The following is a 21789-nucleotide window of genomic DNA, read 5'->3' on the forward strand; positions in this document are numbered from 1 at the left end:
TACATGTATGATAGTAAATGTAATCCGCACTATAGTTGTTTTCTGAGTAGTTATGCTGTGTGTGTTTCATTCAATCAGATGAAATGGAATAAAATCATCAATTTATTTATTTTGGCTCTTTATCACCAAGATACATTCAATGTTGGTTGAGGTTTATCTTTTGAATTCACTCCAGTGTAGATTCTCAAAATTTTATCAGTTGTCAAAGTACTTGTAACACAGTTTCCGAATTTACTGCCATCCAGGAAAGTCTCCCACTCAAATTATTCTCAGAGACTGAGAGCTGGCTGAAACCCAGAGTAGAAAGCTCTCACATATTTAGTGATTAATGGAATATATATCGGAAAGGCAGGTTAGACACTGTAGGAGAGGGAGTGTCCATTGTCTCTATTGAGGTCAAAGCTGATTGTGACAGTGAAGTTACCTGGTTGCCTATAACAAGTCTATGTGAAATCACGTTAATTAATGGATGTTTTAATCATCCACCCGGTTTTGCTATGACAGTTTTGGAGCCATTCAAAGAAAGTCTACAGACAGTAGCACGTAAATACCTAGATCATGCAATGCTAGTTGGAGGTTAATTTAGCCTACTGAGTATAGATGGTAGCCTATGGCTTTATTTCAGGGGGTGCAGTCAATCTTGTGAAGCACTTTTGAATGTGGTTTTCGAAAATTGTCTTGAGCACCTAGTTTGGCATGCCACATGCAATGGAAATATCTTAGACCTTGTAGTTACAAACAGCCCAGATATCATCAATGACTTCAGCATAGAGATGGGGATTAATAATCATGATAACATCATAACAACAAAGATTACAAAAATTAATAAATCAGTCAAGAAGGCTAGGAAAATGTTCATGCCAGAAAGAGCAGATAAGCAGATGTTAGCATCTCACTTAGACAGAACTGACATCACTTAGTTCCCACTTAGTTCCATTAAGATGGACATAGAGAGATTATGGTCAAAGCTTAAATAGATCATGAATTGCACTCTCAACAAGTCTGTACCTAGTAAACGAATTATGGATGCAAAAGAGCCACTGTGGTTTAACAATGAAATTCAGAAAATACTGAGGAAGGAAAAGCTACTGCACTCTTAGTTCAAACGAGAATGCCAAATGCCAACAAGGAAAGGTTACTACCACTGTCATACCTCAGCAAAAGATCTGGCTGAGAAGCAGGGGAAATTATTGTCCTATGTAAAATCACTAAGTGAGTCAAAGTTTTCCATCAAGTCACTTGACCAGTCTGGTGTGGCAGTAGGAGATAAATGTTTTAAATTTTGCATTCAAGAAATCATTCATGCAAGAGAATCATATAAACATACCGTCATTTGACAATAGCACAAAGACACCTAACAACAATCACCACAAGAGGCCAGCGCTAGCACAAGTTGTTCACATGATATTCGTTGGACTGTTGCCTGTAAACACATGCCATGTCAGTGCTCTTGGAAGAGAGCTGTGGCAGTGACACGGCTCTGTTGTTGTTCCTGTGTAGTGATCTGCAATGACGGGACGGTACAGGGGGGGGGGGGTCGAGATTCAAGCAGTAATTAAGAACTTCATAAAGAAAGGTATGAAAGCGAAGGACATTCATGCTGATTTCCAGAATACACCAGGGGACTCTGCTCCTTTGTCTTCAACTGTTGCCAAGTGGATAAATGAATTTAAATTTGGTCAGGAGAGCTTAGATGATGATCATCCATGAATAGGTCAGCCAAGATGTGTCACTACTCTAGAAATCATTGCAAAAGTGCGCATAATGATCAAGGAGGATCACCAATTTAGAGGGCATGAAATTGCTCACGCTTGCCAGATGTATCTGAAAGGTATTCACAAGATGGGTGCCGCGACTCTTGACGCTGGGTCAAAAACGCATGAGAATGGACATATCACAACAATGTTTGGCCTGTTTTAGGAGAAACAAACAAGATCTTTTGTGCTGGTTTGTGACCACGAAGAAACTTTGTTTTACTACTATACCCCAGAGACAAAGCAACAATCAAAGCAGTGGAAACATGCTGAATCTCCGCCGCCAAACTCCTTCAGCGGGGAAGGACTTGGCGTCAGTGTTCTGGGATGCGCCACCAAATTCCTTCAGCGGGGAAGATCATGGCATCAGTGTTCTGGGACGAGAAGGGGATTCTGTTTGTACATTGTCTCCCCACTGGGCAAACAATTACTGGAGAATACTATGCTAACCTTCTGGACAAATTATAACAAAAGGTATGCGAAAAAGGCCAGGTTTAATAAGGAAGAAAGTCATCTAGCATCAAGCCAATGCACGCTCACACGCGTGTGCCATCGCCATGGTAAAATTACACAAACTAAGGTATGAATTGTTGCCACACGTGCCTCTTCCCTAAACTGAAAATTTTTCTTTGTGGATGAAGATTCACTTAAATGAAGAATTGGTAGCCTGAGTTGACAACTATTTTGTGGGCCTGGAGGAAAATCATTGTCGAGATGGGATCAAGGTATTGGAACACTGTTGGACCAAGTGAATTAATCTACAAGCAGGGTACATTGAAAAACAAAAAAGTTTCAGTGACATAAGTACTTTTTTTCTATTCTGTTTCAAGAACTTTTCAAACCACCCTCGTAAGCATCCCTGACACCTGAAATAATTAAAAACAAATAAGTCGCCAGTTGCAGATGGAATCTCAATTTGGTTTTACAAAGAGTGCTATATGGCACTGGACCCTTACTTAGCTTGTATTTATTGTGAATCTCTCACCCAGCAGAAAGACCTAAGCAACTGGGGAAAAAAATACAGAGGCGTCTCCTGTAAATACGAAGGGCGAAAGAACAGACCTACGAAATTACAGACCAATCCGTAACATCAGTTTGCTGCAGAATTCTTGTACATATTCTGGGTTTGAATCTAATCATTTTCATTGTGACCAATAAGTTTATGTCCACAAATCAGTACAAAGCATCACTCATGGGCAACTCAGCATGCTCTTTTGTCATACGACGTCTGTTCAAAAAATTCCAGAACTTTGTCCACAAAATTTTCTATGCTTATCTTTTAGTTACTATGGATTGTCTCCTTCGAAATACTCTCCTCCACAATTGATACACTGCTCCCAATATCATTTCCACTTCCAGGAGCAGTCTTGACACACCTCTTGCTGGGTCGCATAAAGTGCTGTCTGCGAATTTTCTTTTATCTCATCTACCATTGCAAAACTTCATCCTTTTCAACTTTGGAAATAAAAAGAAGTCTGCAGGGGTCATACTATTCTCACATGGAACATCTCATTCTCTTTTGTGAGATCCAAAAAGTTTTTTTGGTTTTGACTCATGAGCCGTGGAATGAACTTGGCGGCAACACAATGCATTCCAAGATGCTGTGTCATTTCATAACATGATCCACTTGAAATGTTACATTCTTCTACAATCTCTCGGACAGTGAATCTTCGACTGGCACACACAATTTCGTTGACGTTCCTGACACAAGCGTCATCAGGGGACATCTAAGAGCGTCCTGAACAAGGATTATTTTTGACTTTTGTAAAGCCATTTTTAAAACGTGTGAATAATACGTAACACCGAGTATGGCTTAAGCACTCATCGCTATAGGCTCCCTGCATCATTTGGTGTGTCTCTGTAAAGGTTTTCTTGAGTTTCACGCAAAATTTAATGCAGATGCATTGCTCCTCTAACTTTGCCATCAAAAATTCACAAACCCAGATTCCATATTTCTTGATTTCCGAGAAGCATTTGACATAGTGCCTCACTGCAGACTTTTAACAAAGGTACAAGCACATGGAATAGGTTCCCAGACATGTGAGTGGCTCAAAGACTTCTGAAGTAATAGAACCCACTACATTATCCCGACGGTGAGTGTCCATCAGTGACTAGGGTATCATTAGGATCGTTCCAGGGATGTGTGCTAGGAGCGCTATTACTCATATTTTCTATGTGCATAACTGATCTGATGGACAAAGTGGACAGTAATCTATGGTTGTTTGCTGATGATGATGTGGTGTATGGAAGGTGTCATTGTTGAGTGATTTAGGAGGATAAAAGATGACTTGGACAAAGTTCCCAGTTGGTGCAATAAGTGACAGCTAACCCTAAATGTAGATAAGTATAAGTTACTGCAAATGAGTTGGAAAAACAAATCCATAATGCCAGAATCCTGCATTAGTAGTGTCATGAATGAAGAAGTCATATTGTTTCAATATCTGGACATAACTTTGCAATGTGATATGAAATGGAACAAACTTGTGAGGGTCATGGTAGGGAAGGTGAATAATCATCTTTCGTTTGTTGGGTGGATTTTACTAGTGTGGCTCAGCTGTGATGGACATCACATATAGGGTGCTAGTGTGATCTCTTCTTGAGTACAGTTTGAGTGTCTGGGATCCGCAAGGGGTCAAATTAAAGCAGACATTGAGGTATTTCAGAGGCAGGATACTAGATTTGTTAACAGTAGGTTGAAACAACAACATACAAGTATTATGGAGATGTTTCTGGAACTCAAATGGGAATCCCTGGAGGGATTTTGAGGAACACTGTGCTGACTGCAGAACAATTCTGCTTGCACCAACATACATTACGCATAGGGACCACGAAGATAAGAGATGACAAATTAGGACTCATAGAGAGGCATATAGACATTCACTTTTTCCCCACTCGATTGGCAGATGGAACGGGAAAGGAACTGACTACAGTCGAATTAAAATTACTTGATAGTTGGCACTTCAAACGCCAATAAGAGTTGTCAGCGTCACACTTGAACTGTCTGCTGTTGCCAAACTCCTCCAAAATTGGCCAGTCACTTCCAATTCCTGGTACAGCATTCTTTCTTGATGTATTTGTATCCCGAATTATGAGCCCGACACTTTTATTATGTATTTCATGACACATGATAACTACACCAAAAACAACACACATTAACAATGCTAATGAAAGACACATATTTCATTCATAGCACTAACCAAACACTACTGAATAAATCAGCACAAGGTGTAATTCAGTATCATACTTATAGTTATCATATTCACAGAGATCATCTTACATTAGATAAGCTTTTCACTACACTGCGTGAAACTGAAATTTTTAAGGTTGCAATTCATAGTTGGAACTGGGTCACTACATTCACATATATAAATACTTCATGCAGTGCTGTGGCATAGCACAATGGTTGGCAGATTAATCTAATGTGTAGCATGTCGTAGGTTTGAATCTCATCAATGTAGCAAAATTTTTAATTCTAAATCTAACCAAATGAGTGTGATTATTATTTTCATTCAATTAATTGGTTTAAATGTATTTTTTTATTTTTAATACTTCGTTGCATCATTTTTCATCATTGTTTTGACTGTTCTATTTGGTCTTATTTTTCATCTTGTCATTATTTCTTCATTTGGAATCTGTCTCAGTCATCTATAATCCACGACTAAGGGCCCACACGGACTGTTCACTGGTTTCAAACATGGCAGCATGTGCAGCTAGTTTAAGGATAGTTACAGGTAACAAATGACACGGAGAAATTTCAATTTGCTTTCAGCCCTGAAATTGAGTTTTTGTTGTCTTGAGTTTACCCTTAAGGGTTAGCTTTAATCGCCATGAACAAAGCGATAATGATATTAGTACTGCTGCAGACTGTTGACCACAATTTTCTCAGCTGGGTTAGGACACAAGTTTACAGTCAGGGATACAAAACGCGTTGTCTGCCCCAGTTCAGTCACTGGTCACTTTAAATCAATAGTCAACAGAGTATCCAACATTTCTGACATACCTTGCACCAGCCACTAGAAAAATTGCTCTGTGTTAAACATTTAACATAATTTGTGAAGTGAGCCGCTTGTTTGTTGTCACCTGTAACCAAACGGTAGCTGGTAGCCAATGTGGCAACATTGTTGCAGCAAGTGATTGATGTCAACTATCAAGTAATTTTATTCAGACTATTGTAGTGAGACAGGGTACCTTCAGCCATGCACCATATGGTGGCTAGTGGAGTATGTATGTAGATGTGGAATCAGTCTTTCCTTCTCATCCCATCTGGAAAGTCTCCCCTGATCTGCAGTTCTGGGTAACTTTCTCAAAATCTAACCTTTTTCCTAGACCTATCCTTCACCCCTCTTCCTTCCACTTCAACCCTTCTGCCTGAAGAATGAGCTACTGGCTCTGAAAGCTCGCCTAATTATAATCTTCTTTTATGTGTGTGTTCTGCCGCCACTTAGCGAGTAGATTGTTTATCTATCCAATTCAATTATCATGTAATCAAAAGCTGCATTTAACACGCCAAGTCTCTTTTACCAATCATTTTTAATATGTCCTACAGAATGTGCTGTCTATCCTGTCCTTTTTTGAGATTACTGTTTTGCTGTACTTTTCTACAGGCATCATCTTACTTATTAGGAGTCAGTTCATTCATGTTGTTGTTGTTGTGGTCTTCAGTCCTGAGACTGGTTTGATGCAGCTCTCCATGCTACTCTATCCTGTGCGAGCTTCTTCATCTCCCAGTACCTCCTGCAACCTACATCCTTCTGAATCTGCTTAGTGTATTCATCTCTTGGTCTCCCTCTACGATTTTTACCCTCCACGCTGCCTTCCAATGCTAAATTTGTGATGCCTTGATGCCTCAAAACGTGTCCTACCAACCGATCTCTTCTTCTAGTCTAGTTGTAGAGCTGCATGTCCTCGGGAAAAATTATGGCTGTAGTTTCCCCTTGCTTTCAGCCGTTCGCAGTACCAGCACAGCAAGGCCATTTTGGTTAATGTTACAAAGCCAGATCAGTCAATCATCCAGACTGTTGCCCCTGCAACTACTGAAAAGGCTGCTGCCCCTCTTCAGGAACCACATGTTTGTCTGGCCTCTCAACGGATACCCCTCCATTGTGGTTGCACCTACAGTACGGCCATCTGTATCGCTGAGGCACGCAAGCCTCCCCACCAACGGTAAGGTCCATGGTTCATGAGGGGAGTTCCTTCATAGTCAACAGTTAAGGAATGGGTGGCTGAATTCATATGTGGCATATGTCTGTAAGATGACTCATGAACAATTTCCTAGAATTACAATCAAATATGAAAATGCTGAGAAAGAACACAGTGTGATATTGCAAGATCAGTAATTAAAAAGATGTGCAAAACAGTTGATGCCGTGGCTGTACCAGAAAGTGAGTGGCATATCTGTTGAAGCCTCACTACAACCTAATGTGAAAAACAATTTGGGACAATCTGACACACAACTGATTCTATGCACCAATCTGTTCCCGTGGATGAGAGATGACCGAAATGAAACAGCAGTTGCACAAAAATAGCCAAGGTGACTTCATCGGAGAGAAAGAGTGGTCATTGTTTTCTAGGATGCAAAAGGGATTTGTATTTTAGATTAGCTTGCAAGACTGAAACAATACCTCACAAATACTATGCAAGTATTCTGACTCAACTGGATGAAAAAATATGGAGCCAAGACCCAGGGGGAAAAAAAAAGTTTATCGTCAGTGAAATGCATATGGTCACAAAGGCACTTTCACAATAGGAAAACTGGGAGTTTCAAGTGTGAAGTCTTCAAATATCTATTCCATTCTCCAATTTTTTCACATTCTGACTTTAGCTTCTTCTTCTTTTCTTTTTGTATGAATGATTCACTTAAGACTATGTGCGTCACAGCTCAAAACCATTTTGTGAGTCAACAACTGGATATGTTTTCACTGCTCTGTCTCTTGTAACTCCGTTGGACATGGAGGTAGCAAATGAGGATATAGGATGTCCATGACATACTGCTGTGCTGTCAGAGTGACCTGAAGTCATATCCGATGCTGCCCCACATGCCCTCTCCCTATGTCGTTGTCATACTGACTGACAACTGCAATCGCGGGTCTTGCAGAATGTGACTCACTGCTGATCACATGACAGGTGCAGGTGTGAAAGGGTTACAATGTGCTCGGTGTACATTACAGCGATTCTCCCATGGGCTCGTCAGACACGGTCAACTGGAAGCTTGCTGACAAGCACGCTGCCCTTACGTTCCCAAGCAGTCCAACATGGGGCCACTACCACATCTGAATGTCTCACAAATCTGCATATTGCATAATTCAATCAGCCTGGCAAATGGAGACACACAATTAGGCCCCTTCAAATTTTGTTACGTGCTGATAATGCTGACTCACAGAAGTACAGGGCATCTGTGTCCTTCACAGGGATCACTCAACATCTTACACTCTTCACATCTCTTATAGCTCCTACCATTCATGGTAACAATCCGAGACACAAACAAAGCTAATGCAATCTGGTGGCCTTTGTATCCATTTCAGAGAGTTGCGACTCTCATAATTTACCACTGGTATGCACACTCGTGAAACTACGTTGCTTCAGGGAGCTTCCCTTTTTTTTCTTCAAGCAGTTTAGTTCTTTGAATCCATTTTTCTTGTAGCTCAGAGTAATTATTTTATTGTGTAGCAAACTTAGAGACTAGCATTCTGCTCTGAGCTGTCGGAGTTGGCGGTCATGTGTGTGTGAGGTGTGCTTGCTTGTGTGAATGAATGGTGTGTATTTCTATTTCTTTTTCTGATGAAGGTTGTGGCCAAAAGCTTATGTGTAAGTGTCTTAACTGTGCCTGTCTGCATTTTAACGTGCCATCTTTATGGTAATTAGCACTCTATCTTTTCCTACACTGCTGATATTCCAACCTGGAGTTTCCATTGTTTGAACTTACGGTCTACTGTTTTATTTTGCAGTGCACTTCTACAAGTGTAATACACAAATGTTGCCTTAGGAAAGAGTCACAATAACATCCATGTCTACCGTTTGCTATTTTTTACTAAATAGCATGTCACACTCGAAATTTAACTTAGCCAATGAAATAAGTTTGAAGATTTATTGTGTGTAAAAGACACTATGGCCCACTGTGTGGGAAATGTGGGAAGTTCTGTGCAGAGACGGAGTTATCCACAGACGTGGTAAGTCTGGGGAGCTATACGGGTGTTAAAACATCGCCACCTGCTGGGATGAGGGGCCACTTACTCTGTGGTGGCGCTGTGCCAGCAACGAGCTCGACCCATTGATTAGCACCACACATGACAATGACCAACCAGCTGCTTCTCTGTGCAGAGATATAAAATTTATCGATTTTGGACGTCGGGTGACAATCTGTCACATGGAGAACAATGTTTACTCTGGCAATTTTAACACTAATCTAGTGTTCTACTACATATTAATGTGAAATGTTGTCTATGATGTTGAAGCGTGTAAGTTAAACTGATATCTGAGAATTTGTTGTTTTTGTGGCACTATCTGGAAAATGACCTCTCTTGCAGCTCCAAGCATAAATGTCAAGTGAAGAAGAATAATTAGCACAGCACACTGGAACCGAGTAGGGATCCGGTTTACTGCTCGGCCACTAAATTAGCATATTGTGAGTACACCAGAATAGACGCTGTACACACTTGCATATACTACATACACAAGTACAAGCATCGATCAAGCTACTGTGAAACTGCACTCTGTGTGACTCATCACTACATCAGAATACTGTAAATGTAGTGATTCCAATTTCTTAAGGTCTCTTCCTGTTTGTTTTCATCAGTTGGATCTTATTTTTCAAGTATGTGGGAATCCAATGAGCTGCCTGTTTGGACACATTCTTTCTGTATGTCCCACAAGTTGGATTCTTTGGAGACACATTGTAACAAGAGTTTTTAGGAATTTGATGGAGATTTCACGCTGGGTTCTGTGTGATGTGTTCCATCTTTTATTCTTGGGCCTAAGATTTTTACTACAATTTTACATTCTTCTAATTCAGTTTGCTGTTTTCATGTCTTGTGTTGGACAAAGAGTCTCTCTCATGCATAAAGAAATTCTAATTTGATCACTGTTGTACAATGTTAGATTTTAAAGTTCCAGGAAAAATACTTTTAATTAACTGAGAGACAGTTTGTATTTTCTGAAGTCTGGATTCTATGGCCTTCTTTTCATTATGATGTTCAGTGGTCTTTTTCACCTAATTATTTAAACTCTTTAACACCAAATACTATGTTGTTGACTATATAAGTTCAACTAGTGCCATTTTGGTATCAGCCAAGAATTTTTTCTCCAGGTGAAATTAGTAGTCCAATTTTCCTAGCTTGCTCCCTTAATATTTCAAATTGCTTTAGCACATCAGTAATGTTTTTGTCAATTAGTATTATGTCATCGGTATAGGTTACACAATATAATTCTATCTTTAAGTTTACGTTCTAGTCAGTGTAATAGTGCACCTGCTCTTCTCCATTACCTTACCATTTTCTTAGGGGCATAGTTGAATAGCAATGTGATATGCCATCCCATTTTCATATTCTTATGTCTGTCTTAAATTACACTGCTTGAAAAAAAGTGAGACACTCAGAAGGTGGGGAGAAAACAAATTGAAACATAGCGAATTTAGAGGATATGTGATGTTATATCAGTGATAACAAAACAGAGTCAAATTTACACAGAACTTATCAGTTTGAGCCCACTTATCAATACAGCAATGCACCCTGTCTGGCCTGGACAGTGCGGGAGGATGTCATAAAGCTGCTGCATACCCTCCTGAGAAAGGTGATCCACAACTGTTGTAACTGGACATTGCAATCATGGATACAGGCAGTGGGACGGAGTTGACGTCCATGTTGGTCCCATAATGTTCTATCGGGGACAGATATGGGGATTTTGCTGGCCACAGGAGTATATCAACATCACACAGACAATTTAAAGAGACACATACTACATGTGGACAAGCACTGGCCTGTTGAAAAATAGCACCACAATACTATTACACACTGCTGTACCATCAGAGTTCCCTCGGCCATTACAAGCCGAGACTTGAAGTCATACCCAATGGCTCCCCACACCATGGGACTCCTTTCTGACCCCCCCCCCCCCCAAAAATGTGGAAGAATGGGACCTCTCCCAATCTCCCCGGGTCACTGTCAAACTTCTCCACGATAGTCATTTGGAGCAGTGCAGGACTGGGACTCATTAATGAACATAATGTGACACCATTCATTAGCAGTCCATACTTCTCGATCATGGCACCACTTCGCATGCAGTCATTTGCTTGAGTGTTAATGGCAGCCTATGCGCAGGATGGCAATGCCATAGTCTGGCTGCTCCTAGCTGTATGACACAGCATGTTGCAAGGAGTCTATTACAGTGAACTCCTGTTTATCCGAAATGATCAGGACGGTGGCCGGTTCTGATAACGAAAATTTCAGATAAATCAAAGTCCCCCTGTTTTCACATGTGAACACTCCAAATTGTGTCAATATTGCGAAATACGATCGTAAAACGTGCGTAGGGTATGTAAAACGTTTCTGATACGGTTGCAAATAACCCTGTACTTTTTTACTGAAAAAATTGTGTTGACATGTTAAAAAGGCACCAAACTATGATTGAAAACTCAAAGTTTTTAAATGCTGTATAACAAAGCTCGTTTATTTTGCATTCTTACAGAAAAAAATCTCCCTTATTTGGCAGCAGGAAAAAACAGGAGTTTTAATTTTATTACCTGCTCTTTTGAATAAAAAATAAACTACTGAACAAAATTGTGAAACAAATCTAGAGATTACTCAAAGGAACGAAAAGTCTGTCTAGAGGAACTTTCAAGAAAATTAAAAAAAAGAAACCTTTTAAGTTATCGACATAGAAGTTCTAGGATGCTTCATTAGAGTTTATTTTTTGGTAACGAAGTCACGAATGTCTTTTTTTTTTGTTTTGTTTTTTTGCTTGAGAAACTATTGCTGCAACAATACATCTCCAACATTGAAATCAAACTATTTCAGGATAAATCGTCTCCTCCTGTTGGCTGATGTACTCCAGGGCAGTTTGGATCACTTCGTAACAGAATGTGTGAGGAATATTTTTCTCTGATTCATCATCAGAAACATAGTCTTCTAACGCTTTATGATCGGTCACAATTTGGACGATTTCATCCTCAGTCACATGAAAAAATGCCATTTTCCATCCACTCTTCAATGTCTTCGAAGTGTGTGTCTTTACAACCAGCTTCTCCAGTAAATTCACCAAAATTATGTCAGCTTGAGTTTCGGTGTTGCCTCCTCCTTCCCACCACTTAGGTTGCCTTACGATCTAAGAGTTTTTTCCAAGACCTAACAAGAGGAACTGGAGGAATTAGATTCCAAGCTTCAGCAATCAATGAATGACACTTAAAACATCGATTTTTTTAAGAGCTTCCACAAAATCATCTGCAGCATCAATCACACCTATTAAGTATTCCAGCATCTTGCGTCTGTAATGTTTTTCTATCGCCTCAAGAATACCTTGGTCCATCGGTTGACATAGAGATGTGACATTTTGTGGGAGAAATACAACTTTGATATCCCCATCTTGCAGATCACCTGGGTGATAAGGAGCATTATCCACAAGAAGTAGCGCTTTTCAAGGAAGTCCTTTTCCTTCCATGTAATTTACTACAGCTGGAACAAACTCTGCCTGGAACCACTCTCTGAAGATGGCACTGTTCATACATGCCTTAAGACTGATTCGTGTACCTCAGTGGCAAAGCTGGTTGGTTGGTGTCTAAATGCTCTTGGTGTTTTGGATTTGCCAATTAAAGTAAGACACAGTTTATGATTGCCAGTGGCATTACTGCAAGTGAGGACAGTAAATCTTTCTTTGATTTTTTTGTATCCGGAAGCCATTTCTTCTTCTTTAGAGGCAAGGGTTTTCGTTGGCAGCATTTTGTAATTCAACTCAGTCTCATCACATTTGTAAAGTTGATTGCCAGTATAACCTCCTTTGTCAATGATTGTGTGCAGTTTCTTCTTAAAATCAGCATAGCAGCTTCATCCCCAGATAATGATTTGGCACTGATGGCAATTTCATGAATGCCATGCCGCTTCTTGAAACAATCCTGCCGGCCATTACTTCCGAGGAATTCTTGCTTCTTTCCTTCAATCAGCTCATCAGCTCATTTTGACAAAGTAGAGGACGTGAAACTGACACATCTTTGGCTCTTATTTATTCGTGCCACAAAAATAATGCCTCTTCTAACTGAGGATGTGCACCTTTTCTCATTGTTTTTCAAGATTTCACTGCGCTGCCCAATGCTTGGATGGAACAAAATTTTTCAATTCCTGATCGATTTGTCTTCCGATCAGTAATTGTACTCCTACTCTGCAGCAACTTTTGTGGGTGGCTCACCAGCATCAATTATCTGCGAAGTGTGAAGCTCTTTTTCCAACAAGATCACATTCGTTTTATGTTTTGTGCCCGTAGTCACGTTCAGTGTTCTTTTTACAGACACTCGACTGAGTCCTTTATGGTTTTTGGCCCCTTTTATCTCTGGACACTTTAAGGCATATAGTGGGAGCACAAAACCTCAAATCAGAAACACACAGATGCAAAACTTGACAACACTCGAGATGCACTAGACAAACTTTTGATTTTTGAAACCAGGCTGTGGCAGCCATCAAATGAAAGCATTCGATACATCTATGCCATTTCCTCTGTTCTACCCAAGCCCACGTGGCAACACAACAGGGTGTTGTACGTTCACTGTTAAACACTCAGCTTTGGTGTACCGACAACAAGTGGAAAGTGTTAGGCGGCGCACTCTAATTGTCGGTTTCGACAGGGCTACGTTGCGCTGCATAGAACAATACTGTATGTACTGTACTTCCAAGGAGTTCCAATAGATGGCAGTGGCATACGAATAAGAAACACACTAGAGCTTCAACCAACACACGCACGAATTGATGATACTTGGAATTTTGACACGCACCAGTGCACTGATTAGCAGTAGATTGCCAAAAAACACTAGCAAATGCTTGGCTCCAGGTGCATGCAAATTGAAACTTGTCAAGCGTCAATCTAGCTAGCCAAAAGTGTAGCTGCACGAGAGTTTACTGTACTTGTTCTCAGATGGCAGTCACAGACATGAACAGATTACAATGTACTCAGTACACTACACAGTGATGCTCCCTTGTAGCGGTCTGATGTAGTCAACTGGAAGATTGATGATGAGTATGCCCTTACTTTCCAACATCAGGCCACTGTCAGATCCAAATACTCCAAAAATACAGATGTTGCAAGGTTTAACCAGGCGACCAAATGGACATCCACAATGAGGTTTCTTTCAAACTCTCATCAGATAATGCTGTCTCACACCAATATGCAGCACCTTCATATCCTCCAGAGTGATGATTCAACATCTGACGCTATTCACATCCCTTATATACCACACGATGCTTGCTAAACAGCAATAAAAACAAAGAACACTAATGAATAATGAAGGAAAAGACAGACTGTTACTTACCATAAAGAAGATACCTTAGGCTGCAGATGGGCAGAATTAAAAGACACTTACATAAAGCTTTCAGCCACAGCCTTCATCAGTAAGTAGTAATCTGTCTTTTCCAACATTGTTGATATTCCTACTGGAGTTTCCATTGTTTCAAGGACACTGATGCTTTTCTGTGAGTGTTTCCTTTATGATGTTTTCTGCATTTTAGCTATTTTTAAACAAAAGAAAAAAAAGAAAGAAAGAAAAAAAAAAGATTTGTTGCTGGAAAACTTCTGAAGTCCAATAAAGGAGTTACAACAGCCATATATGGTTATCTGGTGGACCTTGCAGAACCAAATTCTAGGGCTGAAATGTACTGTTGACCAATGGGCATTAATCAGAATGAATACTAAATAAAAAATTAAATCCAATTTTACACAAAAAACTCAGGTTCTATCACTGTTGTTTTTCGTTCTGTTTTGCTCTTATGTTTGCTATGACTTGTTAAGCAGAAATTTTCTTTCTATCTATAGAGTTACATTTGCTGTAATGTATCTTACCTGCATGTTGTTTCTTCTTTCTTCTCACTGCTGCCCCAATCATGGCAAGCAAGTCATCCTCACTGCATTTGCTTCGTATTGCATCTCTGAAACAACAGTTAAAACACCCGTTAAACAGTACCAGGCCAACACCACACAGTGAAATGTTGGTACACTAAAAAGGAAGAAAAACTTTGCAGAAATCTTCAACAGTAATCTTGTAGTCTGCAGTAGGCAACAGCAGGATAACAAACCCACTGGACAAAAATGGGAAAGTCATGATAGAAGTTACTTTCATTTTTATAAATAAACAGGTATCTTACACAAATGCTCAAGAGTATACATAGGATCTCAGGCTGAAGAGGTGGAGCAGAAACTGACATTAGTTTTGTTGAAGAGGGAGTACTGGAACACAGCACAATTTCTTGCAAAATGAAGCCAAATTTATTGATAAACTCTTAATTAATTGCCAAGCTCACTAATGTGACCATTTTACAACAGGTACTTACTGCTTGGAGTATATGTGACTTTTCAGGCTTGCCTGATAGATCTGTTGCAAAAACACTTTGGGTTCCCCACCAGATAACATTATGCAAGTCCCTCCCTCAATATTTCAGTGACACAACGTTTTGGCATCTTCAGGTGATGGTGATTTCCACCATCACTGCTGCAAGATGGAACTGGCAATTTCCACATGACAGCTTTGAAATTTATCATGTGGATGACTATGACCATCATATTTAGAATTCAGAGGATTTCATAGAATACCTGAAAATGCTTAAACTAGAACTTTCAGATCTTTTAGTTAGCTCAAATGCTATATCATTACTTACAAAAGTGCCCTGCAGCCCTCATTAGAGGTTATTAGCAGCAAGTTTGAGAAAGAAATTGTGGTGCTGTTTAAAAATGTGCATACCTCATCCTATTTCTTATGTAACACCAACTACTTTAATCAAGTGGACAGTGTTCCCATGGGAGATCCTCTATTTCCCTTAGTAAATATCAAACATTCCTCCTTCTGGCAGAATGCTGAAGAGACATTTGTGGTGTGGCCCACATAATACAGACACTACCTATGTTCCTGCAGCATTTGCACTCGGTCCATCTAAATATTCAGTTCACTGTGGAAGTACAAAAAGATAGCAGCTTACCATTCCTGGATGTCACGGTTAGAAGAAAAGCTGACAGAACACTGGGGCTTAGTCTCTACTGCAAACTGATACACGCAGAGTTATATTTGCGGTCCAAAATTTGCCGTCACCCTGCACAATGTGGTGGTGTCTTACACTCCCTGGCGCATAGAGCACACGTGATCTCAGATACCGACAGTCTGCCTGGTGAACTGTAACACCTAAGAACAGTGTTCCAGCAGAATGTTTATTCTTGTAAACAGATTTGCAATGTGTTCTGAGCAAAGCAAGTTCAGTGTAGGGATGTAAATGAAGTTACTTAGACAAGCACTGCAAATGGCTTTCCTACCATATTTCAGCGGCATGTTTTCAAAAATAGAAAGAATCACTAAGAGAAACAGAATCAAGTGTGTTTTTTGTCTACCAGCAAAACTAAGGAATTGTTTGTGTTCAGTTAAAGACAATCTTGACCTTAGAAAACACAGATCATATATAAGATCTGATGCCATTATGGGAAATCTTATATAGGGCAGACACCTCACATTGTGCAAGAACACTGTGTTCAACAGCGCTGACAAAAATGCCACCCAGTAAATTAGTGGTAGCAGAGCACTGCCTGAATACAGGGCACCACATGTTTCCCAAGAGGACTGAAATTTTATTCTCAGGATCATCACTCTAGGATTGTGTTTTTAAGAATGAGGCATGTATCCATACGGTGGGCAATCTTACCAACAGGAATATGGAATTTTGACTAAGCACTGCCCAGAATCCAGCACTGACTGCCATGAAATTAAAACAGTAGAAACCAGATCCTCCGATGTATGACCTGATGCAGCACCTTGCAGAGAGTTAATTCAGCGTTTAACCACACGAGTGTCCAGAAGTGCAGTCATTGCCCACAACACATAAGCAGAAGGCTACTATGAATGGCATTTCCATCCAACTGGGAGTGCCTTCGTACTCCTGCTTCTAGCCTGACAAATTTCAATTCTGCTGTGCAAATATCACCAGTCACATCTTGCAGCAGTGATGACAGGACCCACCACTACCTGAAGATGACGAACAGTTGTGTTGGTGAAATATTGTGAGGCTTGCACAAAGTTATTCAGTGGAAAATCTGAGAAGATTCGTATACATTATTTTTCTGTGACGCAGGTAATGTGCAGCCAAATGTGATAATTTTCTGCATTTGCCTTTTTGTACACTTCAAAATACCCCAAAAATTGGCGAGAAACACTGAACATATGACATAACCAGATGACATACCCCACAGCATGTGCAGCAGTCGGGGTTGAGTGTAAAGGAATGATTGAGCAGTGCAATACTTTCATTTGAGCAAACAGAGCAAATTTCGAAAACATTTTGTAAATATGATCTGTTGTAAATGTAGATGTTACAAAATTATTGTCCCTGCTGTAATCAAGCAAAAGCAGTTCTGATTTTGTGCTTTTTGCTTCTGTCCTCTTTTTGTTTACAGACATTAGTTAGTAAAGAAAACATAGGTCATTTAATGGCAATGATGCTATTCTGAAGTTTATACTCATCTACTTTTTATGCAATACGGTAGGTTTTGATTTGTACTGTACTTTGCAAGAAATCAAGGAAAATGCAAGATCGGTAAATAAAATAATAAACTTCAATATAAATACATAATTGTTAAACACAATGAAAAAATACTGCCTGCCAGATGCAAGACTCAAATCCTGAACGCCATCACTAAAGTCGCACATGTGTGTCCGTAGCCACAATGATATGAATACTTGACTTGGGTTGGGATGATCAAGTGTGACAGACCGAGAGGCTCTACCACTGCAAGCATGACAAGGTACATCATCTGGTGACATTTATCATTCACTTTTGACACATTTCCCAACATTTGTATCATATCCAACATTTGTGATCCCATGTGTCTTGTATTAAATTACTTGTCTCAGGGTCATCTACAGTGCTTTGGAGGTTTTTAAATGTTAATACGCATCACCCTGTCTGTGTGTGTGTGTGTGTGTGTGTGTGTGTGTGTGTGTGTGTGTGTGTTTGTATATATGAAACAAATACTAACAAAGAGATAGAGGGCCTGGCCAGTACTTACCTCAGCTCAGTACAGCCGATACATACACAAAACAGAACAGAAAATTGACGTATCCTAGCTTTCGGAACTTCGTTCCTTCATCAGGGAGGAGAGAGGGGAAAAAAGGGGAAGAAGGGAAAGTGGATTCAGGTTTTGCATCGGGGTCGGTTACAGGGGTAGGAACCGCTGGGTAGAGAAGGTGGTCTGGGAATATTGTAGGGTTTGACAAGGATGATACGGAGGTTAGGGGGTTGGCAAAAGGCAACTCTGGGTGGTGTGGGGAGAATATTGTCAAGGGATGATCTCATTTCAGGGCTTGACTTGAGAAAGTCATATCCCTGGCGGAGTAATTAGTTGATGTATTCGAGGCCAGGATAATATTGGGTGACAAGGGGGATGCTTCTGTGTGGTCTGGGGGTAGTACCATTGTTGTTGGGTGGGGAGGAATGTATTGCTTGGGAGATCTGTTTGTGGACAAGGTCTGCAGGATAGTTGTGGGAGAGGAAAGCACTGATATATAATATAATACAGGGAAACATTCCAAATGGGAAAAATATATCTAAAAACAAAGATGATGTAACTTACCAAACGAAAGCATTGGTATGTTGATAGACACACAAACAAACACACACACAAAATTCAAGCTTTCGCAACCCACAGTTGCTTCATCAGCAAAGAGGGAAGGAGAGGGAAAGACGAAAGGATGTGGGTTTTAAGGGAGAGGGTAAGGAGTCATTCCAATCCTGGGAGTGGAAGGACTTACCTTAGGGGGGAAAAAGGACAGGTATACACTCGCACACACACACACATATATCCATCCGCACATATACAGACACAAGCAGGGTATATGTGTGGATGGATATGTGTGTGTGTGTGTGTGTGTGTGTGTGTGTGTGTGTGTGTGTGGCATACTGATCTGATCTGAACTATGCAGCCTTAAAATGGAAGTTTTTTGATCACTCCTTATTTTGCTCCCTGCCACCTTGGCAATATGTACCGCAAATCATCAGACAGACGACCTTCCTGCATGCTTCATGTTGTGTCTAGACAAGACAGCCTAGACACAATGAGAGGAAGCCGAAAGGCATGCTCTAAGTTAAAAAAGGAGGGCGTGAGGTCTGAAACAGGATACGTAATGAATGCTATAAAGAAAAGTACGTAGCTTCTGGAATACTTAACTTTAATCCATCCTTTTGGTACATCTGGAGATTGTGGTGATACAAGTGAGACTCTTTATATACATGCAATGTTACTAATGGCGCCTTGCTAGGTCGTAGCCATTGACTTAGCTGAAGGCTATTCTAACTATCGGCTCAGCTAATGAGCAATGCTTCGTCCATGTAGTCGCTAGCAAAGTCGTCCGTACAACTGGGGTGAGTGCTAGTCCGTATCTCGAGACCTGCCTTGTGGTGGCGCTCGGTCTGCAATCACACAGTGGCGACACGCGGGTCCGACATGTACTAATGGACCCTGGCCAATTTAAAGCTACCACCTAGCAAGTGTGGTGTCTGGCGGTGACACCACATTCCTCCCCTGCAAATCGGCGAATGGTCGTGTTATAAGGCTTCCGCCCGCCGTGGGGAGAACCCCATGTTGACGTATGCGATGAGGTGGGGAGCCTAACAACAGGCGAGGCTGTGCCACCCGCACGCGGCCATTCGGTCCAAGGGGAGCTAGGAAACACCTGAAAACCTAGTCCAGGGTGCACGTCAACATGCGGTGTATGTGCCCGTAAAGAGACAGGAGGGGCCGAAGGGTCGACCTCCATTGCGTCGGGGTACCTGACGCGCGAAGACGCCATGTGGTCCGGAGCGGGCAAGAGTTCCATGGCGGAGGACAGCTGGTCACGGGAAGCGATCGGCGGCGTGTGACCCAGGGAGGCGCTTGGTGGCTGCAGCGAAGCGTCCACTGCGGGCGGCACCAGCTGGACAGGCGGCGGCGGCGGAGGCGGCAGCGGCGCGTCGCCATGGGGCAAAATGGAAGGCATCGTTGGTAACACCTGGGGATGAGGCGAGCCAGTAGATGGGTCCCCAGGGCGCTGACCGGATGGCACCGTCGCTGAAAGCAGACGGGGAGCGGCAGAACCCGTGCGACGACAGAGGCGCAGCTGATTGAGATGCCGACGCACCTCACCAGAGGCCCCCAAAACCAAATACATCATGCGGCCGAGGCAGCGAAGAATGTGCACTGCGAGCCAACGCCGTGAACCTTGATAGTTGCGATAAAATACAACGTCGCCTGGAGCAAAAGCAGAAGTCTGCCGCTGCACAGGAACCTGATGCGGCGGGTGCAGCAAAGACATCAAGGTTCGATGAGGACGACTGTGGAGCAACTCAGCTGGCGAGCGACCATCTCGGGGCTGAGAGCGATACAAAGACAAAAAGAGCAACAACGCGTCCTCCCGAGAATGCGACTCTTTCAACTTCAACATCTGTGACTTGAAAGTCCGGACCAATCGTTCAGCGGCACCGTTTGACTGAGGCGAAAACGGCGCGGATGTCAGATGTTGAATACCATTGGCCTGGCAGAATGACTGAAATTCTGCGGACATGAATTGTGGGCCATTGTCGGAAACAATAGTCTGCGGAAGACCTTCAATGCAAAAGATGCAGACAACGCTTGGATGGTGGCAGTTGATGTCGTGGAAGACATCCGGACAACAAAAGGAAAATTACTGAAGGCATCTACCAGAACAAACCACCGAGCATACCAGAATGGACCAGCAAAATCGATGTGCAAGCGTTGCCAAGGGGAAGTGGCTTTTGGCCATGCAAAGACTTTCCGCGGCAGTGCGGATTGTTCTTTGGCACACGCCATGCAAGAAGAACACATATTCGTAATCGCAGCATCGATTCCGAACCAAGTACAGTGCTGACGAGGAAGTTGTTTCGTTTGCACTATACCCCAATGTCCTTGGTGAAGTAGCCGTAAAACAGAGGACTGTAACGAACGTGGGACCACGATTCTGGACTGATCATTATCAGAACGCAACAACAAAACACCGCGTCGAACAAAAAGTCTCTCCTTGTGAGCAAAAAATCAGCAAACCAACGGATCCTCGATCCGAGACTTTGACAAAGGCCATTGCGTAACAACAAAATGCAAAACGGTAGCAAGGACCGGGTCAGCAGCTGTGGCTGTAGCTACACGACGAAAATCAATCGGAAACGAGTCGACCACGTCATCGGTTTCCGAATCAATGAACATGCAAGCAAGTTCAGAAGAATCGAATGCTCTATCCTCAGCAACAGGCAAACGGGACAACGCATCGGCGTTTCCGTGCTTAGCAGTGGACCGATACAAGATATCGTAGCGGTACTGCGAGAGGAAAATAGACCAGCGAATGAATTTCTGCGCTGTACGCGGAGGTACAGGCTTGTTTGGATGAAAAAGCGACATCAAAGGTTTGTGGTCTGTGATGATGGTAAAGTGACGACCATACAAGAAATCATGGAACTTAGTAACACCAAACACGAGAGCCAAAGCTTCTTTCTCTATCTGTGAATAATTTCTTTGCGCAGACGAGAGCAATTTGGATGCAAAGGCAATAGGGCGATCATGCGACCCATCTTTGTGCGCAAGCACAGCACCGATCCCGAAATCCGATGCATCTACCATCAACAAAAGGGGTTTCTGGGGATTGAATGGCGTAAGGCAAGTATTAGAAAGCAACGCCGATTTCAACTGGCGAAAGGCGCATTCGCATTCCGTCGTCCAGACGAACGGAACACCCTTACGGCGTAAGCTATGAATCGTAGCTGAAATGGAAGAGGCATTGCGCAGAAAGCGATGATAATAGTTAATTTTACCCAACACACTCTGTAGC

General features: G+C 41.7%; 1 protein-coding gene across 1 annotated transcript in view; it reads right to left on the bottom strand.

The window, feature by feature from the left end:
- Positions 1–21789, bottom strand: part of LOC124615666 (molybdenum cofactor biosynthesis protein 1-like) — a 49282-nt gene that overhangs the window by 12182 nt on the left and 15311 nt on the right. Inside the window, exon 3 of the mRNA XM_047143694.1 lies at positions 14784–14869. Within this exon, the coding sequence (XP_046999650.1) occupies positions 14784–14869 (86 nt within the window). The remainder of the gene's footprint in view (positions 1–14783; positions 14870–21789) is intronic.

This window comes from Schistocerca americana, chromosome 5, assembly GCF_021461395.2.
Source record: "Schistocerca americana isolate TAMUIC-IGC-003095 chromosome 5, iqSchAmer2.1, whole genome shotgun sequence".
Classification (NCBI taxonomy): domain Eukaryota; kingdom Metazoa; phylum Arthropoda; class Insecta; order Orthoptera; family Acrididae; genus Schistocerca; species Schistocerca americana.